Genomic DNA, 11,625 nt, shown 5'->3' on the forward strand with positions numbered 1-11,625 from the left:
ATTCTCTTTCTCCCCCTCTCCCGCTCCCATCTTTCCTTTTTCTCTCCCTCTCCCTCCCCCTCCCCCTCCCCCTCCCCCTCTCTCTCTTCCAAGAGCAGGAAGAAATGCCTCAGTGAGCTTGTGAGCGTAGCCTCGGAGGCAGTATTTTCTTATGGTCATGGACTCGTCTCTTCTCCGCAAACTCCGCGGCCTCTTTCCGGGCAGCGCTGGGAAGAAATGCGCATGAGCGCCGTCCCCGCCGCCAAACTGAGCCCCGCCCCGACCTGAAAAAGAGGGAGGCGTCGGCCTTCTCCTCCCTGGAATGTTCACCAGCGCCCGGGGTTAAGCTCCGCATCCGGAAGAGAAAACGCTCGCGTCCCCGCCCTCCTCCGGATGGTTCTCCCGCCCCTGAACTAAGCCCCACCCCCACGGCGAGGAAGTAATCATACCCCCGCACTCCGTAGCGCCCACCCGCCCAGTCCAAAGGGAGGACGCGCCCGCCCTCCCCTAGGGGCGTGGTCCGAATGAGCCCCTCCCTCTCCGGCCTTCGCCTCTTCGCGCGCAGCCCCGGGGTCTTTTTTTCCCTTCTCCCGCCTCCTTCCCTTCTCTTGTCGCTGTTGATTGGCTGACCTCTCGGTGACGTCATGGGATCAGAAATTTTTTTCCCGGGGGCGCGCGCCTGTACCCGTCCGGCCCCGGGCGGGGAAAGGGGTCGAGAAACCCCGCGCTAAGGGGCCGGTGGCAGTGGGGGCAATGCCGAAGCGATGCTGCCCCTTTGGGGATGCGAGCCCGCTGCAACTCAAGGTCAGGGTCGGTCCGAAGGAGCTGAGCCGAGGCGTCTTCGGAGAGCGCTATACGCGGGAGATCTTTGGTGAGGGCCGCGAGGCGGGGCGAGGGAGCGGAGGCGGGGGGGGAGGAATGGAGCCAGGGGGAGGGGGACCCGGAGGCGGGGCTCGAGAGGAGAAGGACCAAGGGGGAGGGGAGCTAGAGGAGGAGCGTGAGAGAAGGGGAGGGGGACGCGGAGGAGGGGCTCGAGAGGAGAAGGACCAAGGCGGAGAGGAGCTAGAGGAGGGGCATGAGAGAAGGGGAGGGGGACGCGGAGGAGGGGCTCGAGAGGAGAAGGACCAAGGGGGAGGGGAGCTAGAGGAGGGGCGTGAGAGAAGGGGAGGGGGACGCGGAGGAGGGGCTCGAGAGGAGAAGGACCAAGGGGGAGGGGAGCTAGAGGAGGGGCGTGAGAGAAGGGGAGGGGACGCGGAGGAGGGGAGCGAGGGGAGAGAAGAGAGAACTGGATCGAGAAGGGGCCATATCGGGGAGGAGGAGCGCTCCTGGAAGAGAATCCGTGGGTGGGCAGAGGTGCCACAGCCCGGTGCCCTCTCTAACCGGGACCTCCACGGACACCTGGTAACCCTAGCGTGCCCCTGCCCCAGCGCTGTTGCGAACTGCAGTTGTCTCTGCTGAACTGTGAATCCCCGGAGTGCGAGAGCCTCGGTCTGATCTAAACTTTGCGTCTCCTCCAGTAGTCGGTTAATAAATATTTATTAGGGTAAGGAACACGGTGTTGAGCGCCAAGGACACCAAGAAAGCCCCTCCCCCTGCAGAAACAAAAACAATTCGTGCTCCCCAGGAGTTCCCAATCCAGTGGGAGGAGACCGCGTGCAAAGGGCTGGGCCCTGGTCGGGAGAGGGCTTAGCAATTACTGGGGACTGCGTGCCAGGCGCTGTGCTGAGTGACACAAAGCCAAAGAAACAGGCTTTTCCCTCGAGGGACTGATTGCGCGGCAGATAAATGAATACAAAGTAACTTCTATGAGTGTGGAGACTTTGGGGAGGGGGGGAGCTGTGGGGAGGCCTATTATTGAAAGCGGTGTCTGACGTATGTTTTGGAAGGAGTTAAGGACACAGAGGCTGAGGCGAACATAATATGTATACCAGATACAGACGTCATCCTCTGCAAAACAGTAGCCATGGGTCAGTTGGTCGGTATGCATTTATTAAACGCCTACTAAATTCCAGGCATTGCGGTGAGCAATAGGACTACACAGACAAAATGAAATTGGCCCCACCTTTGGGTGCTTATGTTCTGATGGGAAAACGTGAACACGTATAAATAATTACGAAATACAAAGTGTCCCAAAAGTCTTTAGTGCAGTTTTAAGCTAAGCTTAAAAGACTCTGTGTTTGGGAGGAGTGGCACTGGCAGCTTGAGGGCATCGTTGGAGCTAAGGTTAGAAGGAAATAAGCCTTCTATGAAGTGGAGAACAAAGGACATTGAGGAGTCAGTTTATAAGTCTGGAAAGGTAAGCTGTAGCCAATTTGTGAAGTGCTTTGGATGTAAACAGATGAGTTTGTGTTTTTTCCTAGAGGCAGTAGAGAATCGCTAAACTTTTTTGAGCAGAGGAGTGACATACTCTGACATGCGCTTTTATTGTTGTTTGTTGTTTAGTCCTCTTCAGCCACATTTAGCCCTTCGTGATCCCTTTTTAGGAGTTTCTTGGCAAAGATACTGGAGTGGTTTGCCATTTCCTTCTCAAGCACGTTTTACAGATGAGGAAACTGAGGCAAACAGGGTTAAGTGATTTGCCCAGGGTCACACAGCTAGTAAGTGTCTGGGGCTGGATTGAACTCAGGTCTTCCAGAATCCAGATCTGGCACTCTATACACTGTGCCACCTAGCTGCCCTTAGGGACGTCATTTTAACAGTTGTGTGGAACATTGACCGGGAGAAGGGGAGAGATTTGAGACAGGGAGCCTAGTTATAGTAATGGCCCATGTAAGAAGTGATGAAGGCCTTAACTGGCAGCCAGAGTGGAGAGAAAGGCATAGATTTGAGAGGTGCGGCAGGGGAAGAATTGCAACTGATTGAATATGAATGTAGAGAATGAATGCGAGTGAGAAGTCGAGGATGATTTTGAGTTTGTGAACTTGGGTGACTGGAAGGATGTGCTACCTTAACCAGAAATGAGAGAGTAAGGATGCAGGCTGGATTGGTGGGGGAAGCTAATTGGGTATATTAGGTTCCAGGTGTCTGCAACGTTCAATTAGAAATGTCCACTGGGCAGTTTGTGTTAGAGAACTTCGGCTCAGTAGGGAGACAGGGGCTGGACAGACAGGTGTTGGGAGTCATGTACTTGGGCATAATAACAGGAGCTAATGAGATCAGAAAGAAAGAGGGTTTAGAGAGAAGAGCACTCAAGAGAGAGCATTGGGGTACATCCATAGTTAAGGAGTAAAAACTGGATGGATCTAATAAAAGAAAATGAGAGGTAGGATTAAAGAGATTTGGGGTAGAGGTTAGGGATGCTGGGACCCTGAGAATGCCAAAGCAGAGTCTCCCAGAATGAATTCACACACTCAAGCCATGTTTCAGTCAAGAGACAGTTTATTATAATGCCAGCTGAAGCCAGCAAAGTCCCTGTAGGCAATTCGCACCCTAATGGGTGAATCTAGAACTTAAATAGAAAAGGGGCATGGGAAAGGAGTACCAGGGATACTAATTAGGTAATCTAAGGATCCAGGTATCTTTGGGAGCTATGGATGGGAAAGTGTTGGGAGTATACCAGACATTGAGGGAGAAAAGACAGGGTTTTTTGTTTAGTTGCCAGAGGCATGGACCTTAGGGATCTGGTGCCAAAAAGAGAGTCATTGGGTGAGTGCCCAGGCTCTGTCCTGATAAGGGATTTACAGAGTCGGGCCTGCAACAAAGGAAATTTTTCTCACAAGTGGGAGGGGTGCATATTACTTTCAGAGACGTAGTCTTAGGACTTTGTGGGGCCCAGGTCCCCACCACCTCATCAGGATCATCAGTCGAGAGGAGGTGGAGGAGAGGATGGTCAGTCAACAGTGTCATGAGAAAGATAAAGACTGAGGAAAGACAGATTTGGGGGCTCAAGAGATCATTGGTATTTTGGGAAGGAACTTCATTGCAGTGAGGAGATCAGAAACCAGATTACTAAGGGTTGAGAAGTGAATGAGAGGGAAGGAAATAGAGACGGTGAGTATGAACAGCTTTTTCTAGGAGTTTGTCTGTGGGAGGGAGAAGAGAGAATATGGTAGTTAGAGGGATAGTCAGGTGACTTTTTTAAAGCTGGGAGAGGCTTTGTTTGTAGGAAACTAGTAGATAGGAAGAGGTTGAAAAGTGGAAAGGGGTTGATTGTGGGGGCATTCTTCTGGAAGAGACAGGAGGATACAAATAGAAGGGATAGCCAGCTGCCTCTTCATCAGAGACTGTTGATCAGGACGTTTCAGGGTATTTTGGGGTCTGAACAGAATTAGGATTCTGACTATTTGACCTTGAATGGATTCCTTCTCCCTTCTGGGGCTATTTCCTCATCTCTAAAGGGGGAAGGAGGGATGGGGATGATTGGACCAGATAATTGCTGAGAGGGCAAAACCGGAATGTAAACATTGTATCCTACCAAGTACCTATGACAGAGCTCTCTGCACATGGCATAACCATGTGGTCAGTGTTCGCTATGTTGATTGTGCTTCAAGAGTTTGATTGAGAGCAAAGGCCCACCTCTGTTGCCTCCTGCCCACTAGGCCCAGAGTCAAGTACTAGCTTTATTTTCAGGGTAACTTCTGGATGAGCCTCATCACTTGTGATCCTGAGCACAGGCCAGCTGGCACCACTTATGTATGAGCTTAGCCCGGTCCCTGGGGATCCAGTTGCCAGGCATTTGCTGACTCTGATCTCTGCCATCCCTAGATCATATCATCATCCACACCCATGCCCCTCCCTTGACATGGATGTTTCCTCTTTTTTCTGTACGTACTCTTGGTGCTGTCATCAGCTCCCATGGAATCAATTGTGATTTTTATGCCACTGACTCCCTGTTCTAAATATCCAGTCCTCATCTCTCTCCTGGACACTAGGCTTGCTATTTCATCACCAACAGGCTACAGGGACCCCACTTGAGTGTACTGTAGGCATCTTAAACTTAATATAACTAGAACAGGACTCATCCATCTGTCCTCCCCAGCATCCCCCAGCCCTTCCACCTTCTAAACTTCCCTATTAACTGCCTTGACAACATCTCTAGCGTGTACCCCCTTCTCTTCACTCACATAGCTGCTACCTTAGTCCATGGCCACATCACCCTCTCCCCAGGACTATTGCAGGGGCCTTCTAATGGTCTCCCTGAGCAGTCACAGTGATCTTCCTAAAGCATAGGTCTAACCATATAACTGCTTCCACCCTGCCCCACTCTCTACATGTACCCCCAAATCCTCTCTTCCTGTTAATTAAACTCCACTGATACCTTGCTACCTCTAGGATTAAATACAGAGTCCTTTGGTATTTAAAGCCCTTGCAGCCTGACCACTTCCTTCTTTTTCAGCCTTCTTCTAATAGTGAAAGGCAAGTTAAAGGGGGCGAGGGCGTAGAGAACCAGACACAGGCACAATGGAGAAATCCAGAGGATGGAGCCTGGTAGGAAATGAAGATAGAACTGACCTGGGCAGCCATCCCTAAATGGAAGTTCTGGGATGTAGCTCTCAGCTCTCCACCCTCTGTTCAGAGGAAGGAAGGGGGCCCAGAGGCAGAAGGAACTGACAAGGTATAAGTTCCAGGCCTAAAGTGATCTTGTAGAATAAAGAGGTTCCTGGGCCGTGATGAAGTCCAGAGAAGAGCTAGGGGGATGTCCCATCCCTGTGCCTTTGCCCAGGCTGTTCCCCTTGTCTGAAATGCTCTCTTCTCCTTCACCCCTAGAATCAGTGATGTCCTTCAAGACTGAGCTCAAAAGCCACCTTCTGCAGAAGGCCTCTCTTGACTCCCCTAAGCTACTAAACAGCCTCACTAATATTGTTTTCCCTTTTAAGTATTTACTTACATTTTGTCTCCCACCATTAGAATGTAGGCTCTGTGAAGGCAGGGATCGTTTTTTTTAAATCTTTCTTTATATCTTCAGGCCTTAGCACAGTGTCTGGCACATAGTAGGTGCTTAATAAATGCTTTGATTGACTTACAATTCAAGTTTGTAACCTAGAGCAGGGGTTCTTAACCAGGAGTTCATGAACATATATGTGTGTGTGTGTTTATATATGTATGTATGTGTGTATTATATATGTATGTATGTATGTATAGATAGATAACTTTTTCAATCTAAATACTTTCCTTTGTAATCCTATGAATTTTATCCTATTCATTTAGAAAAATTCTAAGATGGGGTCCATGGGCCTCACCAGATTGCCAAAAGGGTCCATGGGACAAAAAAGTTAACAACTCCTGCCTTAGAGTCATCTTCAGCTCATCATCTCTCTCACTTCTCTTCTTCCCAGGATCTAATCAATTGACTAAGTCTTACTGATTTATTCACTACATCACTCTCATATGACCCTTCTTCTCCACTTATACCCTAGTTAAGGCCCTTACCAACCCTCACCTAGACAATAGCTTTCTAATTGATCTCCCAGCCTTCAGTATCTCTGCTCTCCAAACCATCCTCCACACAACTGCCAAATTAATATCCTAAAGCGGAAGTGTCAAAGCATGCAGTGACAGCCCTTGACACTCCCAAGTTTGGCCTGACCCACATTAAAATGTAATTGGGAAATATTTAACAAAATCAATAAAATACAGTAAAACAGAAATAATATTAATACGTGGTTTTCCAAGTCAATATGTGGCCTGCAGCGGGGTTTGTGTATGATTTAGTGGTCCCCAGTTCTATTTGACTTTGACACCACTGCCCTGTAGCATAGCTTTGAGCATGTTACTCCTATGCTCAAAAAGCTTCTATAGCTAAAATACAAATTCCTATGTTTGACATTTAAAGCCTTTCACATTCTAGCCCCAACCTCTCTTTCTAGACTGATTTCACATTACCCTCCCTCCCTCCCAACACTCCACATTCCAACTAAATCCACCTGTTGCAGTGTTTCTTACACAACATTCCATCTCCGACTGCACAGGCTGTCTGTCCCTCATGCCCAGAATGCTCCCTCTCCTCAACCTCTACTTTTGGAATCCCCATGTTCCTTCGGTCTCAGCTCAGATGCCACCTTTAACAGGAGGCTTTACCCAGTTCACCTTCTTATGTTCTTCACCTTTCCCAGCCCCCCACGACCCTCATAGGTATTCTGTACATATATCATTTCTATTTTAGATTGTCAGCGTCCGTATTCTGCAGCCATGTTCTCAGTCACATTTCTTGTTATTAATCATCTGCTGCTCTTGAACTGAAATCAAATTATAAAATATTGGGTGCTTCCTATATGCCCGTAGCTGTTGTGAGGAATACTGAGTGGGAACCAAACATTTTTGTTGGGGAGTTAAGATTAATACACAGTGTTTACATGTAGGTGCTAAGTTATCTATTTCAGGCTCTGAGTGCTGTAAGGAGAGGTTGTTTGTGAACTATTGTTTGTAAAGACTTTGTGAATAATAGACATTCCCTTCTCCCTCGGCTTCTAAGACCTTGCTTTTCTGTCTTTCTTATTCTAGCTTCACTGGCTCATGTTCCTACTACCCATTAATCATAGTTTTTCTCCATAAGTTAGAGTGGTTAGCCTGCTCTTAGCTAATGCATTCTTGTGAAGTTCATTATCTAAGCTTGCTTCAAGGAGCTCATCTACTCATTTTGCTAGGCTTGTAGTGGTGGGAGACAGAAGGCACATAATAGGGGCTTGTGGAATGAATGTTTTCTGGTACTGGTTCCCAGGCCTGGGATTCATGCTTCTTCGCCTTCAACTACTTCTTCCTTCCTTCAGAGCCCAGCTCAATGGTCATCTTCTCCCTGAGGCCTTTTCCAATTTTGCCAACTGTTAGTGCCCCCTCCAGGTTATCTTGTATTTGTGTATTTATTTTGCATATTCTCACACAGGTGCGTGTCTTATAGTTGTACCCAATAGATGTAAGCCTTCTTGTTTCCTTCTTATACCCAGGACCTAGCACCCGAGTAGGTACTTGATAAATACTTGTGGATTGAGAAGGCTTGAGAAGTAGTTCTCGAGCCTTAACTTCTGTCTTCTGTAACCATGTTCTCTGACAACAGGGTCTGTAACTTGTTTTGTGTCTTTCCGCCCTCCCAAAATAATGATGTTAGTTTGGGGAGGAAGAGAGAAAATGAGTGTCATTGGGATATCACAAGATGCCCTTCTCCAGTTCTGTTGTTGGGTTAGGATTCCTGTTTTGTTTATGTCCCTAAGATAGACCTCAAGGCTCTGTTCAAGTGCCACATCCTCTGTGAAGCCTTTACAGATCCCCCAGGTGTGAAGAACTCTTTCCTTCCTCAAATGATCTTTTATTTACTTATCCTCCGATAAATTTCTTGAGGTCGGGAACTTGTTTCATTTTTGTCTTCCTTATCTTTTTTATCTTTTAACATACTGTTCCCCTCACTGCTTTTCCAGAGAAGACCAAGCAGCTCTTGTTCCGGGGAGCCCAAGCCTACATGGACCACATGTGGGATGAGAGCTGTGCCACGAACCACCTTCCAGAGCCAGCAAAGCACGGTCATGAAGCCCCAAGGGCAGTGTGTGCTCTGAGTGGGCAGATGCTGATTGGGCAGGATGGGAAACTGCTCCGGAGGCCTGCACAGGCCACAGGTGACACAGGTACCTAAACTAAGCAACTGACAGCAGAAGCTCCCTCGATTCACCTTCTAGCATAGGTTTTAGCCAGGGTGCCTTCTCTTCATGAAATTCAGGATGTTATCCACAGGTACTTAAACTTCAGGAAAATTTTCTTGGTTTCAGTTTAAAAAAAAATATGGCTTTGTTTTACAAATTGGGCCAATATGAGAGAGCTGTCTTGTTCTTTCAGGAAGACAAAAAGCTTTGACTCCAGTTACAAATTTATATTTGAAACTAGGTTAAACAACTTTGAACTGATAATGGTAAGCTAAAAATTAGATCTGAGTCTTTCTCTAGCCAGTCACGCTCTTAAAGCATGCCTGAGGAACATAGCTTATTCTGTTAACACCTCAGCCCATATTTGAGGCATTCTCTCATTTAATAACAAAGGAACAAAGAAATCATCTTGAGAATTGAAAAAAATGGTGTGAAATAGTAGGGAACTCGGAGCTTCATGGAACTATGGGTTCCAGCACAAACTCGGTAACCGAGAGGAGAAGAAGCCCCACCAAGGCAAAGTACACAACGTTAATATGAATTGAAAAAGCTACCTTTTATTCTCTGGCTGCCCAGTTAACCTGAAGAGGTAGAGGAAGTCAGCCGGAGACCTGGCAGTGGGGTCAGTTTGGACATGGCAAAAAGGCTTCCTGCACTTCTCTATGGCCAGATCAGTGAACCACAGGCACTTGATTTCTCAAACAGACTCATCGGAGGGAATGGCCAAAGCCTGCTCTTCCTGTGTAAGGACTGTCCATGGGAAAGAGACCTGTAGCCAGTGTGACCGCTTCCTGTGTCAGAGCTGCATCAAAATCTGCTATGGCTGCGACACTGTGGTCTGCTTGCTGTGTGCTGTTGTTAAGTAAGTGGCCCAAAAGGTTGTGCTGCAGATGTCATGGGACCATCAGGGTGGGCTGTGGGCGCTCTCAGGGAATGTTCTTGTATTAACCGGGGTGGGAAGCATTGTCAGCAAACCGGACACTATTCCCCTTCAGCCAAAGTGCTCGTTCCAGCAATTGCTGAATTCATAGGTCCCAGAACTAAAGCTGGAGGATACCTTAGAGGTCATCCAGTCTGATCCCCTCCTCCTGCGAATGAGAGAGGACCAGAGATGTAGAGTGACTAGCCAGAGGCCACACCGGTAGGAAGTAAAGAGCTGAATTCATGCCCGAATCCTCTGACTTCAAATCTCGTGCCAGCTTTAAAATATAAACTATTACAAGATCTCAGAATGTCAGAGTGACCTTAGAGATCATCTGATTCAAGGGTTCTTAACCTTTTTGGCTATCTAGCGAGGTCTTTAGATTGATTCTCAGAAGAATGTTTTTAAATGCATAAAATAAAATATATCAGATTACTAATGAAAGCCACTCCCCATCCAAGTTCAAAGATCCCCTGAAATCCATGTATAGACTCCTTTGGGGTTAAGAACCCCAGGCCTAGTCCAGGCCCTTCATTTTACAGATGAGGACAGTCTTCCCTAGAAAGATGTCACAGCAGTTTAGTGGCGGAGCCCAAGACTAGAATCAGGTTGTCTGAACTCCAGACCTGGTCTCTTTCCACAAGGCATATCTAATGGATTTTCTTGTCTCCTCTTTCTGCATGGTGTTCTACCCAGTTACAGTGACATTGGTGAGAGTGCACTCTGCAGTGGCTGCTCCATGTTTGAAGCCTGATGTTCAGTTGAAAAGGACTGCCTCTTCTGTCTGGGAGGCCTGTGCACCTTGGCCATCTCCATCTACACAACTGACACTAGTGTTTAGATGGAAGAACTACAGAATTTCTAGGATTTTGTGGCGTGTATGTTTTATATTTTGTACTCTAAATAGAATAAGTAACAGAACTGAATAAAATCTTTTTATATTTGGATGACTGAGCACCTTTTTTTTTTTTTTTTTACTTCTGTGAAGTAATCCATTGAAGGTTTGTTATTCTGTAATGTCTAAAATGGAACATTTTTTTAGCCTAAGTCATTTAAGTAGTTTATTTAAAAGTGATCATATTTATGAGTTCCTTCTAAGATACTAATTTTTACTTTTCCTATCCAAGAGCAAGTCGTCGAGCATTTAAGTGCCTACTATGTGCCAGGTACTGAAATGTGCTAAGTTTTGGGGATACAGTGAAATGCCTCAAGGCACTCACAGTCTGATGAGGAAGATAGCATGCCAACAACTATGTAAGATGGAGACAGGATAAATTGAAGGGAATCTTAGGGAGAAGGTACTAGAATTAAAGGGGACTGGGAAAACTTCTTGTAGAAGGTAGCATTTTGGCTTGAAGGAAGCAAGGGAAGTCAGGGAGGTGGAGGTAGGAAGGGAGAGGCTTTCAGGCATAGAGGACAGCCAGCAAAAAAGCAGATTCCAGAGATGGAATGTTGTGTGAGGAACAGCAAAGAGACCAGTGTAAATGAATTATAGCATTATTGGAGGGAGTAATGTTATACCAGAAGCGAGTGAGACACTCCACAGAGTATAAGTTTTAAATGGAGAATTTATTAGCCGGCGGCCATCGGGGTGCTTCCCAAATCAATGGCCCCGTTTTGAGGTGAAGGTGTGGGTTATATAGGAGATTTACATGCCAGGTCACAGGGTGGTCTGGGGGTACAGGAACAAAGATTCTGACAGATCACAGATTCTGACTGGTTATCGTTAAGTGGGATAATCTTATCTATTGACATTCCTTGGAGGAGTCACGGAGCCCCAGGAACATTTGCTAGACTCCAAAAGGTCTGAGTCCACTCTTTATTATGCAAACTGGGGTTTGTAGTTAGGGTCTGGGGGCAGGGTTTTTCTAGCAATAGCTGGCTACTCAGGTATCACAGTAAGGTGTGAGAAGACCAGAAAGGTGAGAAGGGGCCAGATTATCAATGGCTTTAAAAGCCAAAAAGATTTTATATGTGATTCTGGAAGTAATAACGGATTTGCTGGAGTTTATTTAATAGCAGGGTGGGGAGGGCTATGGTCAGACCTACTCTTTCAGAAGATCACTTTGATAGCTGAATGGAAGAAGTGGAGGAGAGACAGGGATGAACCAGCAAGCAGGCTGTTACAATATTGTCTGTGTGTGAGGTGATGAGGGC

The 11,625-nt window shown here is 47.0% G+C and overlaps 1 protein-coding gene across 1 annotated transcript; it reads left to right on the forward strand.

Moving 5' to 3' along the window:
- The first annotated feature begins 627 nt into the window (after positions 1 to 627).
- On the forward strand, positions 628 to 10,415 carry SIVA1 (SIVA1 apoptosis inducing factor). Its single transcript, XM_036748494.1, has 4 exons — positions 628 to 850; positions 8,328 to 8,531; positions 9,252 to 9,408; positions 10,165 to 10,415. The coding sequence occupies exons 1-4, from the start codon at positions 733 to 735 to the stop codon at positions 10,220 to 10,222; spliced, it is 537 nt and encodes a 178-aa protein (XP_036604389.1). The 5' UTR covers positions 628 to 732; the 3' UTR covers positions 10,223 to 10,415.
- Positions 10,416 to 11,625: the final 1,210 nt, after the last annotated feature.

Source organism: Trichosurus vulpecula, chromosome 3, assembly GCF_011100635.1.
Source record: "Trichosurus vulpecula isolate mTriVul1 chromosome 3, mTriVul1.pri, whole genome shotgun sequence".
Lineage (NCBI taxonomy): Eukaryota > Metazoa > Chordata > Mammalia > Diprotodontia > Phalangeridae > Trichosurus > Trichosurus vulpecula.